Below are 13,456 nucleotides of genomic sequence, written 5' to 3'. Positions count from 1 at the left end.
TCTGCAAACAATAAGTGCTGGAGAGGATGTAGAAAAAAAAGAGAATCCTCTTGCACTATTGGTGGGATTGTATATTGATACAGCCACTGTCAATAACAGTGTGGAGATTCCTTTAAAATCTAGGAATAAAAATACCATATGACCCAGCAGTCCCACTATTGGGCATATACCCTGAGTTAACCATAATTCAAAAAGATACATGTACCCCAGTGTTCATCGCAGCACTGCTTACAATAGCCAGGACATCAACAGATGAATGGGCAAAGAATTTGTGATATATTTACACAATGAAATATTACTCAACCATAAAAGGAACAAATCTGAGTCAGGTGAACTGAAGCAGATGAACCTAGAGTTTATTATACAGAATGAAGTAAGTCAGAAATAGAACAACAAATATGGTATATTGATGCATATACATATATATATGAAATCTAGAAAAATGGTACTGATGAACCTATTTGCAGGGTAGGAATGAAGACACACAGAGAGAAGAGAGTTGTGGACACAACGGGGGAAGAAGAGGGTGGGACACACTGAGAGAGTGGCATGCAAACATACAGACTACCACTTGTAAAACAGAGAGCCACTGGAAAGTCACTACACGACACAGGGAGCGCAACCTGGTGCTTCATGATGACCTGGAGGGGTGGGATGGGGAGGGGGAGGGAAGTTCAAGAGGGAGGAGATATATGTACACTTATGGCTGATTCACATTGTTCTACAGCAGAAACCAAGACAATATTGTAAAGCAATTATCCTCCAACTTAAATTTCTAAAAAAAGAAATACACTTTAGCTGCATTAAGCTAGGAAAAAATGTCTCTTTCAGAAACTTCAGGTAACAATAGAGACACTCTAAATTCTGGTTTATCCAGCTCAAAACCACAGGATTATTTAAAGTCTATTTTGACACCAAAGTCACTTCCTGCTCCTCAGATGATGCTCTGTAACTAAAGGGCATTCCTTTCCTAGGGTCAGTTGATTCTGTAATCCCAAAGATGATTAACAATAGCGAGGAAAATCTACTACACAGCGAGCATATGAAAATGTATATAAAGGTGAAGAAAAGGTATATAAAATAAACAGATGAAAAGCAGAACCATGCATCTGATGGTGAAAGACAGAAGTTCACTTTTCTGATAGTGGTTTCCTAAGTCAGCTGACAAAAGATATGTGTCAAGACTCATGAAATTTCCCTGATATAGGAAAAGTATCGAGAGCCCAACAGGGAGCTTTGAGAGCCATGGTGAGGATTACCTGCACAGGAATGCGAGGGTCATCGCTTCTTGCAGGTATGTGTAACCTTGACAGTGACGGTACCTTAACCTGCCGCGTATCAGGGGCTACTTAGTTGAATGATTAGTTGTCTTTTCCTTCTCTTTTATCTTCTGTTCTCTTTAAACACTCTTCTTTCCCCCTTTGATTATGGTTTTCTTCTTCACCACCCTATTCAAACTGTACTCTCAAATATCCCTAAAATTTTCCTTATGGTCCAGTCCAAATGAATTGCTCATCTTCCTCTTCACGGGTCTTATTTTCAAATTGATATCCTCTCCTCCTTGATAAGTTAAATAAACAGGGTGACAATATACAGCCTTGACATACTGCTTTCCCAATTTGGAACCAGTCCCTTGTTCCATGTCCGGATTTAACAGTTGCTTCTTGACCTGCATAGAGTTTTCTCAGGAGGGAGGTAAGGTGGTCTGGTATTCCCATCTCTTTAAGAATTTTCCACAGTTTGTTGTGATCCACAGTCAAAGGCTTTAGTGTAATCAATGAAGCAGAAGTAGATGCTTTTCTGGAATTCTCTTGCTTTCTCTATGATCCAGTGAATGTTGGCAATTTGATCCTTAGTTCCTCTGCTTTTTCTAAATCCAGCTTGTACATCTGGAAGTTCTCTGTTCCCATACTATTGAAATCTAGTTTGAAGGATTTTGAACATGACCTTACTAGCATGTGAAATGAGTGCAATTGTGCAGTAGTTTGAACATTCTTTGGCATTGCCTTTCTTTGGGATTGAAAGAAAACTGACCTTTTCCAGTCCTGTGGCCACTGCTGAGTTTTCCAAATTTGCTGGCATATTGAGTGCAGCACTTTCACAGCATCATCTTTCAGGATTTGAAATAGCTCAACTGGAATTCCATCACCTCCACTAGCTTTGTTCATAGTGATGCTTTCTAAGGCCCACTTGACTTCACACTCTAGGATGTCTGGCTCTAGGTGAGTGATCACACCATTGTAGTTATCCTGGTCATTCAGAATCTTTTTTGTATAGTTCTTCTGTGTATTCTTGCCACCTCTTCTTATTATCTTCTGCTTCTGTTAGGTCCATACCATTTCTGTCCTTTATTGAGCCCATCTTTGCATGAAATGTTCCCTTGGTATCTCTAATTTTCTTGAAGAGACCTCTAGTCTTTCCCATTCTATTGTTTTCCTCTATTTCTTTGTGCTGATCACTGAGGAAGGCTTTCTTATTTCTCCCTGCTATTCTTTGGAACTCTGCATTCAAATGGGTATATCTTTCCTTTTCTCCTTTGCCTTTTGTGTCTCTTGTTTTCTCAGCTATTTGTAATGCCTCCTCAGACAGCTATTTTGCCTTTTTGCATCTTTTTCTTGGGAATGGTTTTGATTACCACCCCCTGTACATTGTCACGAACCTCCATCCATAGTTATTCAGGCACTCTGTCTATCAGATCTAATCCCTTGAATCTATTTGTCACTTGCACTGTATAATCGAAAGGGATTTGATTTAGGTCATATCTGAAAGGCCTAGTGGTTTTCCCTACTTTCTTCAATTTAAGTCTGAATTTGGCAACAAGAAGTTCATGATCTGAGCCACAGTCAGCTCTCAGTCTTGTTTTTGCTGACTGTGTAGAGCTTCTCCACCTTCGGCTGCAAAGAATATAATCAATCTGATTTTGGTATTGACCATCTGGTGATATTCATGTGTAGAGTTGTCTCTTGTGTTGCTGGAAAATGGTGTTTGCCATGACCAGTGAGTTCTCTTGGCAAAACTCTATTAGCCTTTGCCCTGCTTCATTTTGTACTCCAAGGTCAAGCTTGCCTGTTACTCCAGGTATCTCTTGACTTCCTACTTTTGGAGAACTCTGAAAGATGGTGAGGACAAGGAAATCTGGCATGCTGCAGTCCATAGGGTCGCAAAGAGTCGGACACAACTGAGCAACTGAACAATGGCCTCCCTGATAGGGCATTCCAGGTGGTTCATTGAAAAGAATCCTCCTGCCAATGCAGGAGACCCAAGTTCAATCCCTGGGTCAGGAAGATCCCCTGGAGCAGGAAATAACAACCCACTCCAGTATTCTTGTCTGGGGAATCCATGGACAGAGGAGCCTGGCAGGCTCTAGTCCATGGGGTTGAAAAAGAGTTGGACATGACTTAGCAACTAAACAACAACCACCACCACCTCCGTGATAATTTCTGTGGCCCAGCACTGCCCTGACTTTTCCTCTGCCTCTCCTGGTATTCTTTTTCCCTCCTCCTTTTTCCTTTTCCTGAATATTAACAATAATAACCAACATTTTCAAGTACTCACTATGCACCTTGTGTGTTAACCCATTAACCCCCCTAATGGGCTCATTAGGTAAATACTAATATTATTTCCATCTTGTGGATAAGAAAACTGGAGCACAGAAAGTTTATGGTAATTGTCCAAGGTAAATTTACACAGCTTGTAAATGGCAGAACTAGGATTTGAACCCAAGCCATCTCACTCCAGATTTTTGTTAATATGCCTTTGGTTGTTTGTCTCTCTCTCTCTCTTTTTCTACTCTTTCTCTCTAGAGGTATCTCAAGACTCCTTGACTTCACCTCTGCAGATGGTTCTCCAGCTTTGAAATCCCTTCCATTCTCTGGCTCCAGATCAAATAACAACATCAATAGCTGCAATAGCAGCACAAACTGACTCTATTTGAGCACCTACTTTAAGCTGGTATTAGGCTGATTGTTCTATATTCATTATCACACAGTACCTCCATGGCACCACAGAGAGGCTGCTCAAATCTCATAGGTATTCAGTTACAGAGGCAGGTAACAGACCATAAAGTCTATCAAAATAGTATAATATTAACATAAGCTACTTGAAGGAAAATGCCAGGTCCCCTTACCCTTGCAGCCCCTTCTGCAACATCTTCCATGTAAGAGATATCTGGAATATATCTGTGAAGTCAAATTTAAGTGAAAAAGTGTGCAATTTTTTTATATATCAATTATGCCTGCATGTACGCTTCCTAAGTTGTTTCAGTCACGTCCGACTCTTGGCGACCCCATGGACTGTAGCCCGCGAGTCTCCTCTGTTCATGGCATTCTCCAGACAGGAATATTAGAGTGGTTTGCCATTTCCTCCTCCAGGGGCTCATCCCAATCCACATATCAAACTCAAGTCTCCTAAGGCTCTTGCATTTCAGAAGGATCCTTTACCACTAGCACCACCTGGGAAGCCCATCAATTATGCCTAGAAAAGTTTAAAAGTTATTTTAATGAGAGAAGTTCAAACAAGGTGTTTCCTGCCTTGCGGCAACTGCAGGCAGAGTTCTGGAAACTCCTGAGATGGATCATTTGTGAATGTCAGTTATCCATGAACTCTCTGCCCTCATCCCTAGATGGAACAGGCAAGGTAATAGAATGAGCAGCAAGTGAAGGATCAAAATAGAATTCTACACTTATGGTTACCAGGGGGAAGGATGGGGGGAATTTTATAGTTAGGGAGTTTGGAATGGATGTGTACACACTCTTATATTTAAAATAGACAATCAACAGGGTCCTACTGTGTAGCTCAGGGAACTCTGCTGAGTGTTATATGGCAGCCTGGATGTGAGGGGAGTTAGGAAAGAATGTATACATGTATATGTTTGGCTGAGTCCCTCTGCTGTCCACCTGAAACTATCACAATGTTTTTAATCAACTGTGCTCCTATATAAAATAAAAAGTTAAGAAATGGAAACCTATTGCAAATAAAATGGTAATAGAGGCAGCTAGCCTTTATGGAGTGATTTCTGCCAAACACTGTGCTTTACACATTCCCTCATTTATGTCACCACCCCAAACCCAGGAGACCAGCAGCACTGTCAGCCTGCTCCATATATGGCATCTTAGAGAAGTTAAACAACTTGCTCAAATTTGCACAACTGGTGTCAGCACTTGACCCTTAGGGGACCTGTTTCTTCATGAACAGAAAGCGTCAGCTGAAGATTTCCAAAGTCTCCTAGAATTCCGGGATTCTGACATGCCCACAGCTCTTTGAGAACTCTTAAGTTAAGTCTCACATTCATATTATTGAGCACAGGATTGCGGGCTGGGCTGAAAGGAGACCCTTGAAGACTAGCCTTGAGGAAACTTGAGATGCCCAGACTGCCTGCGTTTTAGGAACCAGGAAATGCTGTTCAGCCGTGTGTTTGACTAGCTGCCTCTGCAAGCTATAGTGGCCACTGGGGCAGATGTGATGTTAGTGTTGTAGTTGTGGTGAACGGGAGCTGCTCTCTAGTTACAGTACACAGGCTTCTCACTCCGGCGGCTTCTCCTGTGGCAGAGCATAGGCTCTAGGCTCACGGGCTTCAGTAGCTGCAGCTCACAGGCTCCAGAGCATGAGTTCCTAGTTGGTGCATGGGCTTCGTTGCTCCGCAGCATGTAGGATCTTCCCAGACCAGGGATCGAACCTGTGTCCCCAGCATTGGCAGCCGGATTATTAACCACTGAACCACCAGGGAACTCCTAAAACATTCATTATGTTCTTTGGTGGAAATGTTTTTCTTTTCTTCTTTCTTTTTGTTAAGAATGATTAACATGAGATCTATCCTTTTAGCATATTTTAAATATGTTATTCCGTGTACAACACCGAATTTTAAAGTGCACAAAACTGGGAATGTTATGTTTTACAGCATATCTCTAGAACGTATTTATCTCGTATAGCAAAAGCAGTATACCTATAGAAGAACAATTCCCTGATAACCACCTTTATATTCTCTGCTTCTGTGAATTTGACTACTTCAGATACTTCACATAAGTGAAATCACACAGTATGTATTTGGCTTAATTTCACTTAGCATGATATCCTCTAGGTTCATCTCTGTTGCGGCAAATGGCAGGATTGCCTTATTTTTAAGGTTGAATAACATTCCAGTGTGTGTGAATATCATGTATGTGTGTATATATATATATGTGTGTGTGTGTGTACCATATCTTTTATCCATTAATCTGCAGGACCCACTTTCTTAGGGGATAACCAAAGTTGCCAATAAAGTTACTAGTCACTGGACCTGAATTTTTTTATTATTATTATTTTTAAAAAATTTAATGAACCATTTTTAAAGTCTTTATTGAATTCGTTACAATATTGCTGCTGCTTTATTTTTTTGCTTTCTTGGTCACAAGGCATATGGGATCCTAGCTCCACGACCAGGGATCAAACCTACACCTCCTGCATCGGAAGGTGAAGTCTTAACTTTTAGACCACCAGGGAAGTCCTGGGACTTGAATTTCAACAAGTGCACACTAGAAGAGCCACACTGGTTGTTCATATTGAAATGTCTCCACATCATTTATAAATAATCATGTCCCCAGACCAACTCCCAGGACACTCTTATCAGCCCAAAACATGCCCTGGGAACCCATCAAATGCCTCATAGTTCAGCAGCTGAAAGATTGACACCTCCTCTCTCAGAGAGGGTCTCCAATGTCCATTCTACTTGGTTGGTTTCTGAACCATTGTTTTTTTTTTTAGTCACTAAGTCTTTGCGACCCCATGGACTGCAGCACATCAGGTTTCCCTGTCCATCACTATCTCCCGGAGTTTGCTCAAACTCATATCCATTGTGTCAGTGATACCATCCAGCCATCTCATCCTCTGTTGTCCCCTTCTCCTCCTGCCCTCAATCTTTCTCAACATGAGGGTCTTTTCCAATGAGTCACCTCTTCCCATCAGGTAGCCAAAATATGGGAGCTTCAGCTTCAGCATCAGTCTTTTCAATTCAGGGTTGATTTCTTTTAGGATTGACTGGTTTGATCTCCTTGCAGTTCAAGGGACTCTCAAGAGTCTTCTCCAACACCACAATTCAAAAGCATCAATTTTTCGGTGCTCAGCCTTCTTTATGATCCAATTCTCACATCCATATATGGCTATGGGAAAAATCATAGCTTTGACTATTGTATGGCAGAAACTAACACAATACTGTAAAGCAACTGTCCTCCAATTTAAAAAAATATCCTATGATAAACCTTAATGCCAAAGAATATTAAGCAAAGAACGTATATAAAAAGCAACATTTATTCTATTATCTCTCATGATTTCTGCCATACAATAATGTGAATCAACTATGCAAGCATGCTCAGTTGCTTCAGTCGTGTCCAACTCTTTGTGACCCTTTGGACTGTAGCCCACCAGGTTCCTATGTCCATGAGATTCTCCAGGCAAGAATACTGGAGGGGGCTGCAATGCCCTCCTCCAGGGGATCTTCCTGACCCAGAGATGGAATGCATGGTTCCTGCATTGCAGGCAGATTCTTTACCATTAAGCCATTGGGGAAGTCCTGAATCAGCTATATGTATACATATATCCCTTCCCTCTTGAGCCTCCCTCTCCCTCCTTGTGTTTGACCCCTCTAGGTCATCACAAAGCACCAGTTGGGCTCTCTGTGCTACACAGCATCTTCCCACAAGCTCTCTATTTTACACATGGAAGTGTATATATGTCAGTGTTACTCTCTCAGTTTATCCTCCCTTCTCTTTCCCCTGCTGTGTCCGCAAGTCCGTTCTGTATGTCAGCACCTCTATTCCTGCCCTGCAAATAGGTTCGTCAGTACCATTTTTTAAGATTCCATATACATGTGTTAATATACAATATTTTTTCTCTTTTTGTCTTACTTCGCTCTGTATGACAGACTCTAGGTTCATCCACATCACTACAAAAGACCCAATTTTATTCCTTTTTATAGATGAGTAATATTCCATTGTATATATGTACCACAACTTCTTTATCCATTAATTTGTTGATGGACATCTAGGTTACTTCCATGCCCTGGCTTTTGTAAACAGCACTGCAATGAACATTGATGTATATGTGTATTTTTGAATTATGGTTTTTCTCAGGGTGGGATTTCTGGGTCATACAGAAGATTTATTCCTAGTTTTTTAAGGAATCTCCCTACTGTTCTCCATACTGACTATATCCATTTACATTCCCACCAACAGTGCAAAAGTGTTCCCTTTCTCCACATCCTCTCTATCATTTAATGTTCATAGTTTTTTTATGATGGGAATGGTGTTTTTTAAAGCAATAATTATCATTATTCAGCATTCGATAACTGACACCCAGCCCTTGGGGAATATCCTGGAATCTTTCCTCAACCATTTCACGTGTCTCCCTTATGTTTTGCTGTTCCAGGACTCTGCTTTCTGCTAAGCCTTGCAGGAGTCGTGGCTCAGAAAACCAAAGGTGAGTGTGCAAAGCCTTACTTTTCCATAGCCAGAGACCAGGGAGTGTGTAGACCAACAATGTAGCTGAGGCCACTCACATCTTCCATCAGGATAGAGAAAGGAGGCTGCTTCTGGGAACAGAACTGGAGCAGCCTCACTCCTGTAACTCTTTTTAACTCAACATTTCATCAAATGTAGGTATCTTTTTTGGCTGCACTGGGTCTTTGTTGCTGCCTGAGAGCTTTCTGAAGTTGTGGTGAGCAGGCACTGCTCTGGAGCTGTGATGCGTGGGCTTCTCTTGTTGCAGAGCATGAGCTTCGGCAGGTGTGGTTCCTGGGCTCTAGGGCCCAGGCTCAGTAGTTGCAGTGTGTGGGCTTAGTTGCTCCTCAGCATATGGGATCTTCCCAGACCAGGGATTGAACCCATATCTCCTGCACTGGCAGGTGGATTCTTTACCACTGAGCCACTAGGAAAGCCCCCTCCGCTCATTTTCAATGGGCCACAAATAAGATTCTTAGTGATCTCCATCTAAATGAAGTTATACATAGGGTTACAAATATAACATGCACTCTTATCAGAATATACCTTCTGTGATACCCTATAAATTCCAATTTTTGTAATCACAGCTGACATTGGTTATGTGGCAGGCACTGCCCAAAGCATTTTATGTGGATTAATCCACTTACCCCCTCACAATAACCTATTTTTATGATGAGGAAATTGAGGCATACAGAGGTTAGGACACTTGTGCAGAGACATACAGGTAGGAAGAGGTGGAGCCAGAATCAAATCCATTGTCCAAGCTCTTAACCAACTCATCCCCTTTTCTGTATTCTGCAGTGATCTTGAGAATAGCATAGTTATATTGCCCTGAAACGTTTGTGTTAAAAATTAACTGGTTTAATGCCAACCCCAGTCCTTTATCATGCACAAGAATCTCATGTGCATAACTTGGGTTTGATGTCTTTCATTCTTTAATGTACTAGAATTTCACAAAAGGAAAAGGGTGCAGCTTCCTCGGCCTTGAGAGGCCCTAGCTCAAAGACAAAACCAAATAATAACAGAAGAGTTTTTGACTCAAATGTCACTCAGTCATGTCTAACTCTTTTGCGACCCCATGGACTGTAGCATTCCAGGCCTCCCTGTCCATCACCAACTTCCAGAGCTTGCTCAAACTCATGTCCATCAAGTTGGTGATGCCATCCAACCATCTCATCCTCTGTTGCCCCCTTCTCCTCCTGCCTTCACTCTTTCCCAGCATCAGATGATTCAAATGACATCTGACCTAATTCTGTTCTCCTTGCAGGGACCTGTACCCATTGCCCCCAAAATGCTTTCTGTGTCAATAATACTCACTGTACCTGCAACCATGGATATAATTCGGAATCCGGGGAGAAATACTTCAACTACCCCTTCGAGATATGTGAAGGTAAAGGGGTAATTTTCTTTTCTTTGTTTTTTTGTTTTTGCTGTACTGTGCCTTAGTTGCAACAGGCAGGACCTTTTAGTTGCAGAATGCAAACTCTTAGTTCCCTGATCAGGGGTCGAACCCAGGCCTCCTGCATTGGGAGCTCAGAGTCTTAGTCACTGGACTACCAGGGAATCCCAGGGGTAATTTTCAAATCACCCAGAGGTGAATGTGGAAGGAAGGCAGCATAAAGGCTGTGAGGAAGTAACCATAACATGCAATGCTGAAAACTGCCAACTCAATCTTCGCCAAAAAAATGCTTTCATGGTGTCAGAAAAGTGGGCTTTTCCAGAACTTGCATGTGTCCGACTCTTTGTCATCCCAAGGACTACAGCCTGCCAGGCTCCTCTGTCCATGGGATTTTCCAGCAAGAATACTGGAGTGAGTGCCATTTCTTCCTCCAGGGGATATTCTTGACCCAGGGATCGAACCTGCATCTCCTGTATCTCCTGCATTGCCGGCGGGTTCTTTACTGCTGAGCCACCAGAGAAGCCCCCTTCCAGAACTTAACTAGGTCTCACTTTTCTCCTCCATATTGTGGAGATAATAATGCTGACCTCATGAGGGTGGAAGCGGAATTGAATAAGGTATTTAATGTGACCATACTTCATGAATTACAAAGCACAATGCAATTTTTGTGCAATTTTTAAAACATTTTCTTGGCTGCACAGCTCAGCATATGGGATATTAGTTCCCCAACCAGAGATCAAACCTGCACCCTAGATTTTTTACCACTGAGCCTTCAGAAAAGCCCTTGTTTTCTACTTTATTGATTTCAGCTGTAATATCTCCCTAATTTCTTTCTTCCTGATTTCTTTTTTCTTTTTTTCCAAAAAACTTGGTGATTTGTTTTTCATCTTTCTTCAAAATAAAGACATTTAAGGCCATAACTTTTCCTGTGGTAGAGGTTCAGATATATTCTATAGGAAGAAATATTATTTTTATTAATCTGTAAATGGTTTGTAATTTCCTTTTGATGTTTTGTCACTCCAAGAATTACATGGGAGGGTGCTTCCTAATTTCCTAACAGTTAAGACTTTCTGTGAATGTTTTAATTTCTTAATTTTTAATTGACTTACAATGTTGTGTCACAGAAAGATACAATGTTGTGTTACTTTCTGTTGTACAGCAAAGTGAATCAGTCAGGCATATACATATAGCCACTCTTTTTAGATTCTTTCCCCATATAGGTCATTACAGAGTGCTGAGCAGAGTTGCCTGTGCTGCACAGCAGATTTTTATTAGTTATCTACTTTATAGCTAGTAATGCGTATATGTCAATCCCAGTCTCCCAGTTTACCCCTCCCCTCCCTATCCTCTGGTAACCATAAGCTTGTTTTCTACATTCATGACTCTACTTCTGTTTTGTAGAAAAGAATACCTTTTTTTTAGATTTTAAATACCATTTTTTAGATTCCACATATAAACAATATCATATGCTACTTGTCTTTCCGTGTCTGATTTACTTCAACTCAGGACGACGATCTCTAGGTCCATCCATGTTTCTGCGAGTGGCATTATTTTGTTCTTTTTTATGACTAATATTCCATTGTATGTATGTGCCACATTTTTTTTATCCATTCCTCTGTGTTTCCATGTCCTCCCAAGAGGCCCCATGTCCAAATACAGCCACAGTTGGAGTTAGGGTTTCAACATTTGAACTGACCGGGGCAGGTTGGTGGGTGGTCCAAACACAGTCCCGTTTAATGTCCTTGGCATTTTCCATTCCTTTGTACACGAAGTCTGAGGCTTCCTCTGGCTCCTGGAGACCACTCAGTCCACACTCAGGACAAATAGAAGTAGTGGGGAGTTGATACCACCTGTAAATATTCCTCCACCAATAAGTGATAAGATTTAGTGGATAAATACCCCGGTTCCCTCACCTCTCAGCTAGTGTTACTTGAAGTGCCTGCTCTACACTGCCTCCCAGAGGTTCCCAGAGGAGTTGAGCCTCAGTTTTCCACAGCAGAAATTTGCTAGATAATACCCCCTTTATTTTCTGCCTTTCCCTCTGTTTCATTTCACCATTTCCCTTCCAGTGCTTTCTGGGATCATTTCCTAAATAAAATACTTGCACTAGAATCCTTGTCTCAAAGTCCACTTCTTGGGAACCCAACCAAAATCAGCAAAGAAAGGAAAAAACAAAGACAACCTTTACCTTAACCAAGTTGTTTTGAAACGCCAGGGTAGACTGGTGAAAAGGATACAGCTTATGACACATATAAGATGCTCAATAAATCTTTGTCAAACAAATGACCAATTTTCTCCTATGTGCTGCAGATATTGATGAATGTAAACCACCCATTAGTATATATTGTGGAGTGAATGCTCAGTGTCAGAATATCAAAGGAAGTTTCTACTGTCACTGTATTGCTGGATATAAACTCCTCTCTGGGAAAGCACGATTCAATGATTCCAATGAGAACACTTGTCAGAGTAAGAAAATTTTTTGTTTTCTTATCTCCCCTCCTAATTTTTAAGTTAGTCTAACACCAGCATGTGCATGCTTAGTCATTTCCAATTTTTTGGTGACCCCATAGATTATAGCCCAACATGCTCCTCTGTCCATGGAATTTTCCAGGCAAGAATACTGGAGTGAGTTGCCGTATCCTCCTCCAGGGCATCTCCCCAACCCAGGGATTGAACCCTGGGCTTCTGCATCTCTTGCATTGGCAGCCGGATTTTTTTTTTTACCACTGTACCACCTGGGAAGTAAAAATATATATATTTGTGGTGGGGCCAGTGAATATCTATTCTCTGGAAGGAAATGGGTGATGTAAAGAGAAGGTGAAAAGGAAAGAAGGAAATTTAGATAAAAGATGGGGTTAAGAATGCAAGTGAATTTTGGAGATGATGTCACAGGTCACAGGATGATGGCTGAGACAGGATTCTTTGAGTTGCTAAGCAGAGAAACCCACTGAGGTTAACTTAAGGAAAAATATGACTTTATGATAAGATTCTGGGGCTTTCCTGGTGGCTCAGTGGTAAAGAATCCGTCTGCCAATGCAGGAGACACGGGTTCAATCCCTGGGTCAGGAAGATTCCCTGGAGTAGGAAATGGCAACCCACGCCAGCATTCTTGCCTGGAGAATTCCATGGACAGAGGAGCCTGGCAGGCTACAGTCCATGGGGTCACAAAAAGTTGGATGTGACAGACCACTGAGCACGCACACACACATGTGATGAGATGCATGGATATGTCTTGGGTAAGAATACAGCTGGGTACTGGAATGAACTGAAGTTGGGGACCCAACACTGTGAATCCACTTCTTCTCTTCCCCTTGCAAACTGGTTTCTCTGCTTCCTAATCCACAAGATAGGAAATATGGCCACCAACAGCTCCAAACCTTACCATTGCTACTGATCCAACCACCAAAAAATGGTAACTGATTCTCTCTCTTGAATGTAATTGCATATCCTTTGAAAATGTAAAAATTGACACAGTTTGAATCATATGCCCACCCTTGGATCTGTGATCTTGGATAAGCATGGTAACTGTCATAGAAATCATATAGGTAGAGAAAGTCTATATATAAGAAATACAGGACTCGGCAGACTA

General features: G+C 41.5%; 1 protein-coding gene across 2 annotated transcripts in view; it reads left to right on the top strand.

Moving 5' to 3' along the window:
• Positions 1-1,157: 1,157 nt before the first annotated feature.
• The window catches only part of ADGRE3 (adhesion G protein-coupled receptor E3), a 59,932-nt gene continuing 47,633 nt past the window's right edge, over positions 1,158-13,456 (top strand). The window contains exons 1-4 of one of the 2 annotated variants that reach the window (XM_055429817.2): positions 1,158-1,294; positions 8,398-8,448; positions 9,736-9,858; positions 12,178-12,333. In XM_055429817.2, the coding sequence (XP_055285792.2) occupies positions 1,246-1,294; positions 8,398-8,448; positions 9,736-9,858; positions 12,178-12,333 (379 nt within the window). In that variant the 5' untranslated portion in view covers positions 1,158-1,245. The remainder of the gene's footprint in view (positions 1,295-8,397; positions 8,449-9,735; positions 9,859-12,177; positions 12,334-13,456) is intronic. The other variant, XM_055429818.2, reaches the window with a different exon arrangement.

Source organism: Moschus berezovskii, chromosome 8 (assembly GCF_049115385.1).
Source record: "Moschus berezovskii isolate FMDL1 chromosome 8, NW_MosBer_1.0, whole genome shotgun sequence".
Taxonomy (NCBI): Eukaryota; Metazoa; Chordata; class Mammalia; order Artiodactyla; family Moschidae; genus Moschus; species Moschus berezovskii.
This window is presented reverse-complemented; position numbering and strand designations above follow the sequence as displayed.